Source organism: Pipra filicauda, unplaced genomic scaffold, assembly GCF_003945595.2.
Source record: "Pipra filicauda isolate LSUMZ 115617 unplaced genomic scaffold, ASM394559v2 scaffold226_size1812527_pilon, whole genome shotgun sequence".
Classification (NCBI taxonomy): Eukaryota; Metazoa; Chordata; class Aves; order Passeriformes; family Pipridae; genus Pipra; species Pipra filicauda.
The window spans coordinates 782949-798213 of NW_024104339.1; the positions used below are offsets into that span (position 1 = coordinate 782949).

General features: G+C 54.6%; 1 protein-coding gene across 1 annotated transcript in view; it reads left to right on the forward strand.

Moving 5' to 3' along the window:
- The first annotated feature begins 2730 nt into the window (after window positions 1-2730).
- MAP2K3 (mitogen-activated protein kinase kinase 3) overlaps window positions 2731-15265 on the forward strand; it is a 31725-nt gene continuing 19190 nt past the window's right edge. The window contains exon 1 of the mRNA XM_027743083.2: window positions 2731-2789. Coding sequence (XP_027598884.1) covers window positions 2774-2789 — 16 coding nt within the window. The 5' untranslated portion in view covers window positions 2731-2773. The remainder of the gene's footprint in view (window positions 2790-15265) is intronic.

Here is a 15265-nt window from a genome sequence, read left to right on the forward strand (position 1 = left end):
CCCACTGGCCCACAGTGTCTGCAGGAGACAGGGCTTCCTTCCCCTCCTCCTCCATGAATATCAACAGGGAGATGTTGTCTTTCTCCTCATCCCCTCCCTGGCATCCTTTGCTCCACATTTCTCCCACACCATACAGTGGTGCAGGAAGATACAAATGGCAAAACACCCGGAGCAGGGGAACATAGGGAATGCAAACAGGCTGCAACAGCCAGGCCAAGGACTGCTGGGATTTTGCAGGGAGGAAGGGGGATAACTGGCACGAACCCGAGGGCAGGGGAGTCTGGGACAGGCAGAGAGGGGGGCTGAATCCTGCACCCTGATGTCCTCCAGCACACAGGGATGCTTGGGAGACAGTCAGTCACCTTGCTGGGAAGCATTAGGAGAGAGGGGAAAGGGGAAACAGGTTTTGCACAGACAGAGGTGAGTGCTCCTTATTTGCTCCCTCAGCGATCATCCTGATCCAGAGCCCGCACATCCAAAGATTTACCTACAGCCCCCTGGAAACATGGAGAGGGCTTTCCAGTGGTGCTAAAAATCCAGCACACTTGCCAAAATTTCTGGGAGCACTTGGGCTCCACTGGGATGCTTTCATTTGCCTTTACCTGTGCTGATTCCCTCTGCCCCAGGCCAGCAGATCCAGCTGCCTCTGATCTGGCAGACACCCTTCTCCAGCAGGGAATCTGCCGGGTCCAATGGCAGCAGCTCAGACAGAGGAGGTGGAGGCAGAAGGAGGAGGTGGAGGCAGAAGGAGCCATGCTGGCAGGCACTGGGAGGCTGCAGAAAAGGGGAGATCTCCCAGGAGTTTCCCATGCTCTGTCATGATCAGCAGGTGACATGGCTGGCTCTAGTCCCTTCCTTGCAGCCCCTGCCCAGCCCCATGGCCTTCCCACCCTGTTGGATTTGGATGCTAAGTGTGCCCCAGTTTCCATTTGTGTTTCTGCAGCGCTCCAGTGCTGGAAGGCCTGGGAGCAGGTGACAAACCCCCACCTGTGAAGTGCCTGGTGACTCAAGGCAGGTGAATCAGAGCTGGGCAGATTTTTCACCCACCCCTGTACCCTCAGCTGGAGTCAGTGGTGACCTCCAGCCGTGTCTGGGGATGCAGGCAGAGGGATGGTGCCCACTGGCACATGCCTGGGGACAGCAGGGTCATGCCCTGTGCTTGCAGTGACACCCCAGGCACTGCCAGCAGCAGGGCCGGGTGTCAGGGCCGGTCCCACCGGTCCTCGCAGCTCCACATTCGCTCTGCTGCAGCACCCCCCAAACCTCACACCCAAGCACTGGCTCAGCCCAACCCTGGATCAGCTTTGGGTCAGCCCAACTGGGGTTCAAACCCTGTTGTTGGTTCCCAGATCTGTATGGATAAATGCCAGAAAGGTCCACCGGGCTCCTGCTTGCCCAGCCCGGCAGTGACATCCACGGCTCTTGCGTCAGCGCTAATGACCCGCGGTTGGACTGGAGAGGAGTTTTTTTGGAAAGACTCCTCCTTGCCTGTGTTGAAAGACTTGAAAGGTGGTGAATCTACGACGTCTCTCAGGAAGGTAATTGCTCTCCCCATTAAAAACCTGTAATTTATTCCCCATTTGAACTCTTCTACCTTCAACGTGCAGCTGCCAGATCTTGTGCCATCGCTGCTGGGTCACAGGTCTGCTTGAGGCACCTGTCCTTGTGCAGCCACAGATCCAGGTCCACCCAGCTCCTTCCCTCTGGCAGTGATTCCCTTGAACTGCTGGGGTTTGAGGAAGTTTTTTCAGCCCTCAAACTTATCCCAAATGCTGTGCAAAGCCCAGAGCTGAGAACTGGCTGTGGCAGAGCAGCTGTGATCTCAATGCTGTCAGCAGCTGCCACCCCTCCAACCCCTCCTTTGTATCTGTATGGATCACACTGGGAATTCCAGCCAGAAAATGGTACTTGGAATCTCCTTTTTGCTTGTTCAACTGCATCTCTCACATCCCATCCTGCACCTCTGTCTGCAGCCCAGTTCAGGTGTTTGAGGGAGCATCCTTGCCCTGGGATGATGACGGGGACAACACATTCCTGGGCTAGAAGGGATTGATCCCTCAGCAACAAATCATGAATTATAGAATACCCTGAGGTGGAAGGAACCCACAAGGATCATCCAGTCCAACTCTTGACCCAGCACAGGACACCTCCAACAATTCCACCTTGTCCCTGAGGGTGTTGTCCAAATGCTACCTGAGCTCTGGCAACCTTGGAGCCACGCCTACTGCCCTGGGGAGCCTTTTCAGTGCCCAACCACCCTCTGGGGGAAGAACCTTTCCCTAATATCCAGCCTAAAGCTCTCCACACACAGCTCCAGCTGTTCGCACGCATCCCCATCCACTTTTCAGCCAGACCCACGGTGCTCAGGACCCGCGGAAGATGCGATGAGTTGACTGTTCTCAGCTGAGAGCACCAGCCCTCCAAACCACGACCACGATGCCAGCGCGCGTGGGGGCGAGGTGTGGCGCAGTACAGGGGTCCCGGGGCGATGCTCCGCGCTCCAAGCGGTGGCGGGGACAGCGGGGACAGCAGGGACAGCGGGGCCACCTCGGCTACGGGGCAGCGCCGCCCGCCCGCCTCACTTCCCCTTCTCAGCCCTGCCCGCGAACCGCAAAGCTGTTTGCGCGCGGAGGCCTTCGCCACGCCCCCTCGGCGGCGCTGTCCAATGGCGGCGCGGGGGGGCGGGGCCCGGCGGTCGGTGTTCGCGGCGGGGCCGCGCCGGGCGGGACTCGCGGGCTCCGCTCAGCCCGGGCCCGCCGGGCCCCGCAGCGCCATGTCCCTGCCCAGAGGTACGAACGGGGACGGGAGTGGGAAGGGGAACGGGACCGGGACCGGGGGGTGTCCGGGCGGGGGGAGCCGCGCCGCCGGGGCTGGTGTAACCGCGGGGCCGGCGCTGTTGCCCAACCCGCCGGGCGTGGGCTCTCCGCGGCCGCCGCTTCCTCTGCGCGGGGCCCGGGAGCCTCCGCAGCCCGGCGGCGTCGCTGCGGCCGGGTCCGGGGTCTCCCGGGGCTGCAGAGCCCGGGTGGGTGTGGGCAGAGGGGCAGCGGGGAGTTGGGAGGGGATCCCGCGGGGAGTGGGGGGCGTCGAGCTTGGAATAGGGGGATCCGCCTGGAATGGGGGGTGAAGCTCCCGTTGGCCTGTGGAGAGCGGTAAAAAGAGTCAAGTTTTGTCTGCGGCTGCTGGAGCCCTTCCTTGCCCTGGGCATCCGCTTCTCGGGCGCCGGAGCCGCAGGTGAGCGGAGCCCCCTGCTTGGCTCGGCCGGGCGGGGGGGACGGGGCTCGTGTCACCTCGTGTCACCTCGTGTCACCTCGTGTCACCTCGTGTCACCTCGTGTCACCTCGTGTCACCTCGTGTCACCTCGTGTCACCTCGTGTCCGTGTTTGGGACCCGGTGCCGGCGTGTGCCGTGTTGGAGTTTCCCACCGTCCCTGCCGTGAGCGTGACCGTGTGTCACGGGAGTTATTTATAGAGCAAAGCCGTGACTCAGGTGACCCGTCCCCGTCCCAAGGTGAGTGCTGGCATCGCCCTGGGATGGATGGTGACAAGGGAATGGCTTTGCCGGTGTCCTGGTGCTCCGGTTGCATCAGCGCCGTGAGCGCAGACCGGACGGAGGAGGGAGCACACGGAGTGCGGCTGCTGCCTCTTCTCTCTTATCACTGGAATGAGATTTGAGGGGTTTTCCCTGTTGCGGGAGTGATGCACTTGGAAGCTCGAAGTCAGGAGCCATGTGAGCAGATGAACGCACCGCGGCGTGACTTTTTTTTTCCCCCCCTCACTGCTTTTAAACGCTCCATGTCTTATCCGGAGGGAATGTGGACCTGAGTTTCCTGTTTGCTGTGTAAGCAGGGGGTGAATCAGCAGCGATTTACGGAGCTGCTGACTCACAGGTAGGAGCACATGCCTCCAGCTGTCCCGCGTTGGAAGGGATCAACCGGGCTTCTTAAAGGGCTCTCCCTGGGACGCCTGAGCCCAGACCTTTCCTTGGCTGCCTGTGCCTGACCAGCGGATGTGTGGATGGAGGGACGAGGTGAGCCTGGCCCAGGGACCACTCGTGCCCTGGGGGAGACGAGGCCCGAGCTGGGCCCGGAGGATTTTGGGGGAAGCAGTTTGGCTGACAGCAAAAGGTGATGCCTGTGGGAGCGCCTGGGAGGTGGCGCTTTCCTCAGAGGTTTGGAACTGTTCTGTGTCCCCGGGTTTCTGGCTGCACAGGGCTGTTGGTTGTGATGAACTGGTTCATTCATTCATTTAATTCATCCCGCCGTCCTTTGCTGGAGGTGTCACACGTGTGCTGAGTGTGCCTGGGCTCTGCTGGCACCAGCAGCTCCGAGTCCCCGTCTGACTTGAGCTCCTTTGCCTCCATCAGAGCAGCAGCAGCACAGGGGTCCATCCTGAGTGTGTGTAACACACCTGCCTCTTCACAACCCTCCCCTCTCGTCCTGCTCAGCATCCTCTGTGCCTCTCCTTGGTTTGCACATCCCTCAGCAGTGCCAGTGCTCCGGGTTTTCCTGCGACCACATAGGGATACTCACGGGTCCGAGCGTGTCCCACCTGCTGCTGGGACTGTGGATGCTGCACTCGTGCCACCTCCTTCTCCCTCTCCTTTTTTAGCCTGAATTTAAGCTAAATTTCCCTAATTTCCCTTGGGGAATTTCAGTGAGCAGTCTCGGGTTTCCTTTCCTGGTTCTTCTCGGCCTCGTGTTGATCAGGGTTGTAAACGGAGGCCGTTGTGTTGAAGCTCTGGGTTGGCTCTTCCCATGATAGATGCCTTCCAAAACTCACCTGCTGGCACTTTGGCTTAGTCACGGGGTTGTCTCCTGCCTCGGGAGTTCTTGGGAATGTGCGTGGCTGGCTGTGACACGCGCCATAGGAATGGTGCTGGGCCAGGAATGGTGCTGGGCCAGGGCTTTGCCTGCTCTGTGCTAAACATACCTCGTGAGATAAACACCTTCTGGGGTTTGTGCAGAGCTCAGGGAGGATTTTGGCTTTCTTCCTCTTCCCATCGCTCCTATCTGCTTGATCCAAGTTATCTTGCAGGATCAGGTGTGTGGGAGAATATCGCTTGTGTTCCGTGTTATCTTGCACTGTCGAGGCTGATGTTTGCTAAAATATGCAAAATGTCTCAGGTCACCAAAGCTCCCTCGAGCTGTGTCTGTTGGAATGGGTGTTACTGAGGGAAGGAATTGGGAGCAAAGCTCCTGAGCTGCCCCTGTGTCCTCCTTGCAGAGCTTTGCAAGGGACACAGCCTGTAACCACAGCTTGCAACACGGGCCTGGGCATGATTTTCCAGCAAGGTCTGCACCTCTTTCAGTGGGTGGATGCTGTGAAGGGAGGGTGTTGTATCCAAGAGGTTAAAGCAGGAAGAGATGAAGCCTTAGGGAATTTGCAGCCTTTGGGTGGGTGCAGAAACAGAGCGGAGGGTGCAAAGTCTGAGATTCTGTGGATACAAATCCAGGCTGTTGCCTTTCCCCTGGGCCTTGAGGCATATCTGCTGCCTGCACGTGAAAATCCGTGTGCCCTTCCCCGTGGCTGTTGGCTGTGACTTGAGTGGCCCCTGATGCTCAGGAAGCTGCTCCTGGAGGGACAGGCAGGAGCTGTCCCCCAAAATCGTGGAGTTTGCTGGAAAAAGCAGCTGTGGGGAAGGAGGGTGGATGTGTGGATGGGATCTAGAGGGAAAAGACCTGCTTGGCCTCACCTGGGCTTACCCACTGCTGAAGCCAGAGTAATTCAAAAGCAAGATTGTCCTCTGGGAATAGAGGTGTTGCTGGGAAGAGAGATCAGGATCCAGCGTGAGCCAGGCTGTGTCTCTGGGAAGGCAGCTCTCGTTTGCCACTAAGGCTTGGAAAAATCATCAGTGGGAAATGCCAGGACCTGGGGATGAACTGGTGCTTGTTCTAGTGGCACATCTATTCTGGGTGGGTAAATAAGTGGTGGGGATGTGTCCCTGCCATGCCCTGACCGTGCCCTCTGTGGGAGCACACCACTGTTATGCAATTCAGTCTGTGAATCCTGTACTGTCTTGTGTGCCATTCATGCTTCTCCTGCTGCCATCCCCTAAAAAAAGGCAGTTCTGCCAAAAATACACGTGTGGGTCATGACCTGCAGAAGCAGGATTTTGGCTCTGGGCTCCTGTCGTGTCTGGGCAGAGCGGCCGCCAGCCCGGTGTCCCCAGGGTGTGTGTGTGTGGTTGGAGGGGCAGGAACTCTGATCCCACAGAGCCAGGTTTTTATTTAATTCCAGTTGAAGCATCACAGAGCTCAAATCCAATTAATTCTAACGATCCTAGAGAGAACACAGTGCTTTGCTCCTGCCCTCCTCCTCGTGCTTTCTCCCGGCATAACGGTGGGCGCCTGGAAAATATCATGTTGGATGTGATAAATATTTAGCAGTGCCTCAGCAATCAGTTTCCCTCCCTGGAGGGATGCTTCTCTGTGTTTTTTTTTCTTTTTTTTTTTTTTTCAGTTGATAATGCTTCTCCCTGAAAGCTGCTGCTTTTATTTGCCAGCTCTGAGCTGCAGTCCAGGGCTGAGCTGGAGTTTGTTTGCAAAGGTGGTTGTTGCTGGAGGAACCTCACCTGTGCTTTGTAGAGGTTCCCTTTGGGTGCCTGAGAATGGGAGCAGCTTTCTGGTGATTTTTTTTTTTTTTTTTTATGACCCCAAATGCCACCTTTCCAGATGTAGGGCTCTGTGGGTTTTTGGACGGAAGATGGTTGGAAGATGGTTTTTACTGGTTAATAAGGCACAGCCTGGGCTGGCTGTTTCCTGGGGAAAGAGCTGGGAGAGGAACTTGTGTTGGCTGGGGAGGTGATTTTGCTCTATCAACAAAAAGTTTGGGGTTTTACTGCCATGACTCAGGATGGCTTGTGGGTACATATGGAGCTGGATGTACCCACTGCCTCTTGCTGACAAACCTCTGTAGCACAAGTCAAGTGTTAGTCAGGGATTTTGAGCGGGGGAGAGGGCAGAGAAGATTTTTTTTTTTATGGTGGAGACTGGAAGTGTTTGTTGGTTTTTTTCCACCTGGGAGATATTCCATCTCCCCACAGCCCATTCTCTGCTTGGGTCGATGCTGCACTGGTGCTGTGGCAGCATTGTGAGTGTTCATTGCCCCAAGGAACACTGGAATTACTGGGCACAACTGCAGTGATTTCAGCTATCACAGTGGTGCCTTGTTTGCAGTGGGTCTGAGTCTGCTCTCTTTTCTGGAGCTGGGACAGAGCTCCCTGCCTGCTCCTTTCTCTTGCAGCTTCTTCCCTGTCTGGAACAGAGTTACTGTAGGTGCAGCATCTGGTGGGTTATAGTGTGGCTAAGGGGAAGGGCAGGGTTTGAGGGTCTTGTGATCCCAGCGGGTAGGGAAGGAAAGGAATCATTGCCTCATGCTGTGGGAGATTCTGGACCTGCAGTGGGGTGAAGGTGGAGGGGAGGTGGACCCTTTCCAGCACCCACCAGGCTGCCACAGTCTCCATCCTCCTGCCTCCCTGTGCTCAGGGAGGGGCACTGCTGAGTCAGTCTGTCCACAGTTCTAAGCCTTAATTTCATCACTTCAACTGAAATTATTTTTTTTTAAAGATAAATTTCCATTAAAAAAATCTTACTTGAGTGTAAGAGGAGGCAGGATGAGGAGGAGACAGCACTTACCAGAAGTTGTTTGCAGAGCATTCACCCTTCCTCTCCGTGCACCACCACCAAAATAAAATCTGGTTTTGGAAAGGAAGAAACCTCCGGAGAGCTCAGTACAAGTAATTTCCCATCAGAGGCTGTTAACCTTAGCTGTGGTTTGGCACTGGCATCAGCTGAACTGCTTGTATCTGCTGATGCTCTCTGGGGATGATGGTGGTGCTTGGACCCTCTTCTCCCTGGGATCTGTCTGTGGGACACCGAGTGCCCCTTATCGAGGGTGTTTGTCCGTGCTGCCTCATCTCCTGCTGTGACAGTGCCTTTTAGGAAACTTAAAAGCTGCTTTTAATGACTGTGTTTCATTCAGAAAGGTCTTGGAGGTTTCCAGTAAGGAATGCATAAATCCCTGCAGCTGGGATAGGGTCCTGCTGGCATCTCTTGGGCGGTGCCAAGAGCCACATCCCCCGTCAGTGATGGGTGTGGAGGGGACCAGTGGTACAGGGCAGAGGGACAGGAGGGGAAGAAGTTGTCCTGCAGGGCTTGGCAGGTGACAGTCATGCATCTGACAGATCACAAACACGCAGGGCTGGTTACGTGGATGGGCCGGGGGTGGTTTAGGGGAGGATGACGAGGTTATCTAGGGAGTGTCAGCTTGTCTGGGCTTGCAGGCCAGTTAGATACTGCTCTGTGGTGTGTGTGTGTGTATAAACTCCCTCCTAGCTGGAATCTCAGGGGGATGGCTGACACAGCAGCCTGTGCTGCAGGGGTTTGGTGCCATGGATGTCTTCACTGGTGTGTGTTAACAGCAGCTTGGAGATGGCAGCATCCTGACCCAGCTTGCTGAAGGGCTTTTGGCACAGCTGGAGCAGATGTTCCCTCTTGCTGCACTCGAACCCTCCCTGCAGGAGGCTGTTTTCTACTTGAGGGAGTGAAGAGCAAATACACTGTGTGGTGGAGGCGTTTTTTGCCGTAGGATGGAGATCTTGGTTTACTTGGTGTGGAAGTGGGAAAGGTGAGGCTTGAGAGGGAGATGATGGAGCAGCAAAGAGTGCAGTCCCCGGGATGGCCCCTCTGAATCAGTCCTGGACGTTATGGGCATGGCTGCAGGGGTGTGTTGTTCTGAAGACGTGAGGATGTCTTTGCAGTTCGTCACTAGAAATGACGTGGCTCTTTTGCTGAGAGCCAGATGTGCTCACTGTCAAGGCTTTTCAAGAAAGCTGCTCTGCATAGTTAAAAATCCCCCGCCGCTGCAGACCGCTTGGTTTCTCTCCTGACACGCTGCCAACTTGCATCTGAGCCAAAGATGAGATGATCTCGTGCTGATACGTGGCTTTGGCTGCTCTTTGTCATCTTCCAAAAACCTATGAGAGGTGCTCAGGGGTAGATGACAGGCCCAGTCCCACATGCCTGTTTGTATAACCCCATACCTGCACCCAGAGAATCCCTGCCAGCACAGGGCAGGGCAGTGTGAGACACTTCTGTGTGTGTGCACATGGGCTCAGCTGACTTCTGAGGTTTCACTGGTCTCCCCTCAACTAAAATCATCCACTCTCTGCCAGATCTGCACCGTTTCACCCACGGTGCTCCCAGCTGGCAGCCATCCCCGTGGGCAGGAGCTTGGTGGTCAGAAAAACTGATGTAATGGTGCAGAAAGAGGATGAAGGTGCTGGTGGGTGGGAGGTGGGTGGTGATGCTGCTGGGGGACCAGTGTGGACCTGTACCAGCCTCTACACTATGCTCTGTTTCTCTCTTTGGCGGTTTCCCTTAAGTCTGGAAGCAGCTCCACACTGCTTTTAAAAAGAGGGATGTGGTGGGTGTTTTAGATCTTCTTCTACAGCTCCCAGTGTCTACTCTTTGTTAGCATCTGCAGCCCATTTCCTCCAGATTTTTGGTTATCTCTGTGATTGTTTGGCTGTGAGCATTGTCCTTGAGCATCAGTGGTGAGCACCAGATGCCAGAGGATGGCTGGCACTGCCAGGGCTGGGATTGTCCTCAGAGCCCAGGATACCTGCAGGGCTGTGCTGTGGCTTTTCTGCCTCTTCTGCTCTGCAGATGCTGCTTTCTTGCCCAAGAGCAGCTTTTTGCAGATATTAGTTACACCTGTCCCTGCCTGGTTTCTTGAAGGGCGCCTTGGGCGGTGAGAGTGAAGAAATCACCAGGCAGAAATTGTGGGTGAATTTGCAATTTAAACTCTTATCAGCCTTGTGTGTGCTTTGCTAAGGTGCTAGAAAACCACTCAGCTTTTCCTCCAGCAGCTCCCCTGTGCGTGTGATTTCTTTGTGCACATTCCAGGTAGCTGCAAGTGTTTACCCTTAATTCTGGATCCACAAAGAATCTCATGTTTGGTAACTGTGGGTTTCCCCGTGGGGCTTTACAGTCTCACCTCAGCGAGGGAAACCGTGTGTAACCGTCCCAGGGACGGGAGCCAGCCTGGGCTTCCCTTCATCTCAGACAGGTTTGATGTTTCACACGTCTCCTTCCAGCTCCTCTCCACATGTCACGCTGCTCCCTTCCCCAAAACACGGATGTGAGGCTCGCCCTTCCGGGATAGAGGGGATTTTTAAGAATTGATTACTTCTTATTTAAATGGAAACAGTTCTTGGAAGCCCTGAGCGTGCCCCACAAGTGCTGCAGGCTGAACTGCACTGAGTCACTGCCTGTCAGCTCCTGGGCCAGGACAGGAGCCGGATGCATTGGGATCAGCCTGTCTGCAGAGACTTCTGCCTTCCTGGGACAGAGTGACATCTCTTTAATCCGGCTTTACTAGGAAAGGCCTGCAACACTCACTTCCCTGAACACCAGAAAAATTGTGGTGTGATAGGTGGATATGAGAGAGCGACAAAAGGAGGGGAAAGAAGATAAATCCCACCCAAAGGCAGCAGCAGAGTGAGGCTCTGCCCTTCCTGCCGGGGCCACGTGGGAACCCTGGTGGCGAAACGCCACCGAGCTGTGGGCACGTTTCCTGTGGAGCCCCTGCTTTTCCCCGGCATGAATCAAAGCTGCCCTGTGGGCACTGGGCAAATCCACCGCAAAATAGGTGTTTTCCCCAGGCAGAGCTGGTACAGCCTCTGATAAGAGCCTGCGGATGTGGGGCGGGGCAGGGTGATGCTGGGCAGTGGGGCTGTCAGTGTGCCCGGTGGCCCAGCCTTTAACTGGGGGGGGATTTTTTTTTTGAGCTTTTTTTTTAAACTTTGCAGCGAAGAGTGTGGAAGAACAAAGGAGAAAAATGTTCACAGGTGATTTCTGCAAAATGTGGAGTTTAGCAAGTATGTAGTGCTTATCTACCTGTGTGTCTATCAGTGTAGGAGATTATATATGTGTGTGTGTGTGTGTGTGTGTGTGTGTGTGTGTGTGTGTGTAAAAATCTTCCTAAACCACTGAGCAGCAGGAGCTGACCTCATGGACCAGCTGGATGTGGGATTTGTTCTGGGAATGTGGATGTAGTCTGTCCTCTGGGGCAGAGGAACAGCGATGGGAGGTACCCAGTGCAGGAGGTAGGGCTGGTGTGGTTGAGGCCAGGGAAAGAGGCTGCAGGTCTGGCTGGCTGGAGCTGAGCTCTCCTGAGGGTTTTGGGAGCCAGCTCTCCCCTTTCTACATCAGCCCTTACTTGCAGCCCCCGTTGCAAGCAGGGGACCAAAGGGCTCACCTGCCACCTCTTGACTTGGGAGCATCATTAGTGGTTGACTGGTGCTTTTTGGCTGGGTGCTGAGGTTGGAGTGTAGTAACAGGCTTTACATGGAGATAAGGCTGAGCAGTGGCCTGAGGGGAATTGGACAAATCTCAGTATTCCCTGGATGCTCTCAGCCTGGGGAGAGCCCTCTGCCTCATCCAAGCCTGGGGCAGCATCCTGGCTCCCCATTCACCTCCTGATGGGGTGGCTTTTTCTCTCTGAGGTCTCCAAGTGGCTGTGTCTGTTTTGCCCCAGCCCTCTGGTAGGATGAGCCCTTTGCATTTTTTGTCTTCTGCCTGGTTCCCTGGAGCAGAGAGGGACAGGGTGAGAGAGGCAGGGAAGAGGGATGGCATTGAAAATGCACCAAAAAGAGCAAAGAATCGGTGTGGGACAGCAGGAGTTGTAGGGAATTGTGCTCCAGCACAAAACTTGCTGTTTTCCACAAGCCGCCAGATCAGCACCTTGCTCCAAAGGAAATAACCAAAGGTTTTCCCTGCTCCTGCACCCCAGAGAGGTGGTGCCAGGTCAGTGCTGGAGATCAGAGGTTTTCCTCTGAAGATGCACAGGTTTTGTCCACTAGAGCTGTGGTGGTATCCTGGGAGCAGGGAAGTGCTCCAGGTCCCAGAGGGATAATGTCACTGTGAACCTTCTGAGCAGCTGCCTGCCCCATTCCCCAGCACAGATGCTGGTCTTGAGAGTCCTGCCTGAAGCCTCTGGACCAGGGAAGCACCTGGGTGAGTCTCTTGTTTCTGCTCCTCTCTGGACCAGGAAGCTGTGGACATCAAGGCTTTCCTTGGGGTTTTTTCTCCCCCTTCCATAAATTCTGTTTTCAGAGCAAGTGCCTGCTCTGTCTTACATCATTTGCAGAGATGAAATCACACTGTCCCTGCCCAAAGTAAATTGGAGGGAGGATGGTAGAAATCTATTTTTTCTTTTTTTTTTTTTTAAGAATTGCCTTAAAAGCAGAGAGGGGAATACTTTGCTTTCTTGACAAGTTTACAAGGTTTTGGGGACACCTGGAAGTACTTGAATTATGCCAGTTTGGATAGAAAAAGTGACTATTGACTCTGGAGTTGAGTTACTGCTGACAGTTACAAAGTCAAATGACTCTTTTTCCTTTCCCACTGTGCCTCCTGTCAAGCTGATCTATTCCAAGAGCGGTTTGAGTTTTCTTTCCCATCAGAAAACTGTCACCAGACGGTCACAGCAGTTACGAGCAGATTTTATTTTTTTTCATGGCTTTGCCTCTGGGGTGAGAAAAGAAAGGGAGGAGTGATGCTCTGGGAAGGGCTGGGTACCTGCTGGCAGGGAGATCAGAACAGGTGTCGGTGTTCTGCCTCTTCCTTTTTCTCTTTCTTTTTTTTTTTTCTTCTTTTTTAATAGTGTGCTCATTGCTTTTCTCTAAGCATTGTCTCCTTTGCCTTCTCCTCACAGTCCCAGCATCGGGGCTGGGATTCCTTCCAGACCTTTGTCTCGTGGTGACACTCCAGTGTCTGCAGCCGACTGGGTGCAGTCTGTGCTGGTCCCATGAGGGGGTTGGTGGCTGAGGGTTTCACACTGACCATTTGTGCCCCTGTGCTGCCCAGCTCCATGACTCCTGACAATCCATAGGTTGGGTTAGTTACCCATCCCAAGCATTTTTCCCCACCACCCCCAGCCTACTCCTGGTGTGTCCACATTGCCATTGCACTGCAGCTGAGCTTTGAGGGGGTGCAGCCTCAGCTGTTGCTTTCTTTTTTTGGGAAAGTTCAGCTGGAGCAATGGATGCAAAGGAGGCAGTGTCCAGGCCTGTGGCTCTGCTCCCAGAGGATGCTGTGCCCACACTCTGTCTCGGTGCTCTGGTGCACCACCTTTGCAGTGGGGTTTTGCACAAGCTCTGGTGTAAAGCATCACAATTCTCGTTGTGTATGTGACGAGTCCTGTAATGTCTCCGTGTGAGTGTCAGCCAGACAGGGCTTTTCAGAAGGGAGTCTGACCTCTGGTCACGTGTGGTTTCTTGGGGTGGAATCCGTGTTCTCCATCACGGGGCTGGAGGAGAGCAATCTGCCACGTGGGGACAAAACATAGGATCAAACGTTTTTTCCAGCCCTCGGGGCTGTGCAGGTAACCTAAAAATACAGCTGGAATGTGGCTGGGCGGTGACATCCTCCCGGAGCTGCAGCTCAGGCCTCGTTATCTGTCCCGTGCACAGAGCCTGGGTGTGGCTGTGACCCCAGAGGTGGCCGTGCCAATGTTGGCTCTGGCTGTCGGTGGCTTTGCCTGTCCACATATCCCTCGCTGGGCACTGGGAGGTCGCACCCTTCTGCCTTGCATCAGTCTCACCCAGCCCTGGTGGCACCGTTGGTGTGACATCCTGCTCTGCTGGGGGGGCACGAGTCCTGCGTGGTGTTGTGAGTGACTGTCCCCCAAACACCGTCCGAGGGGGTGAGAGAGATAACCCTGTTCCCTTTCCGATTGGATTCACTTCAAAGGCTCTATTTTAAAACAGAGCTGCTGAGTTTCCAGGCTGAGTGTCCCGTGCACGGCTTGGGCACGTGGGGCTTTCCCATGGGATGTGTGCCTTGTATGTGGAAAGGCGAGTGCATCCTAAGCTTAGGGCAGTGGCTGCGTTACAGGCTTGGTCAGGAAAGCTGCTGCAGTTCCCAGTTGGATGGTGAGATGTGGTGGGCATCAGGCAGTGTGGTGCTAGGATGGTGCAGCCAGCTGGTGCATGGGCTCTTCTCTGATAAAGGGCGTGAGGTATTCCGTGAAAATCATCTCCTCTCCCTGGTTAGCCACTGGCTCTTCTTTCAGGACAGGTGAAGTCATCCATTTTGTGCTCAATCCCAAAAATGCCTACAAAAAGCTCCTTTCCAACACCAAATGGGACATTTCTCTTTTGCTGCTCATGGCAAAGCAGCTCATCCCCATCCCCGGTCCCTGGCTGAGGTGGTGACCTGGCCCTAACCAAAGATGTCTCAGGAGGGGCTGCCTGTGTGCAGGGGAAGGGTGGGGAGAGGGGCCCGGTGCTGGCAGGGCACTGTTTGAGCTCATTGCTGTTTTTAAGGGTGTGCTCTTCCACTTATTCAAGCCAGCCCACTGGCAAGAGGCTGCTGGGAGGGATGGGAGCCATCCTTGTCCCTGGCTCTGCCAGGGTGTGCCAGACCCTGTGGCGAGTGCCTGACTTCTCCCCATGGCAGGACTTGCTCCCCCAGCTTCCCTCACCCATCACAGGGTGACATCCCAGCACTGAGGTATGGGGAGGCTTCATTAATGCCAGTGAAACACCCACTGCTTTTTGCTCCTCCGGGATTACCCATGGCCTGTAAAGGATTGGATAATTAATGGCAAAAGGTGAGCGTTTTTTAAGGCCGGGCAATTCCTACTGTGCTGGCAAACTTTTGAAAGAGCTGCCAATGGTGAGACTTGAAAGGATGCTTGGGCTTGTTTTCGTTTCTTTTGTTTGTTTGTTTTTTTTTTAAGATGCTTTTGAGATGTCGGGAAGCTCTGCTCTACACCACCTCTAGTCCCCGGGTGCTGAAACCCAGCAGGACTAATTCAAAGGAAATTGTCTTTCCCATCCCACCTGCTGGGTTAGGGACTTTCTGCTCCCAAGCAGCTCTGACTCTGTGGGTGTCTGTGAAGATCCCTGGAGTGTCTATGTCTGGGAAAGGGGGAAATAGCTGCTAAGAGGGTTTGTGATGGGAGGACACACACAGCATCGCTCTCCCCGGTAGTGCCAGGGACCGGTGCTGGTGGCTCTCAGTGCCATCTGCAATAGCAGCTCCTGCGTCAGCATCCTTTATGTGCTGATGATCTGTGCCTGAAACTATACCCTGGGAGTGGAAATGAGCCTGAGAAAATACCTTCCGCAGTCCTTCTGGGGCTTACATAAACACTATTTAAAATTAGAGCCACTCATTATGTTGGTATGTGCATTTACCTTGACCTCTGACTTTTCAGCTTGCAAATGTGCATGGCCCAGCACAGCCTGGAGTTGGGAG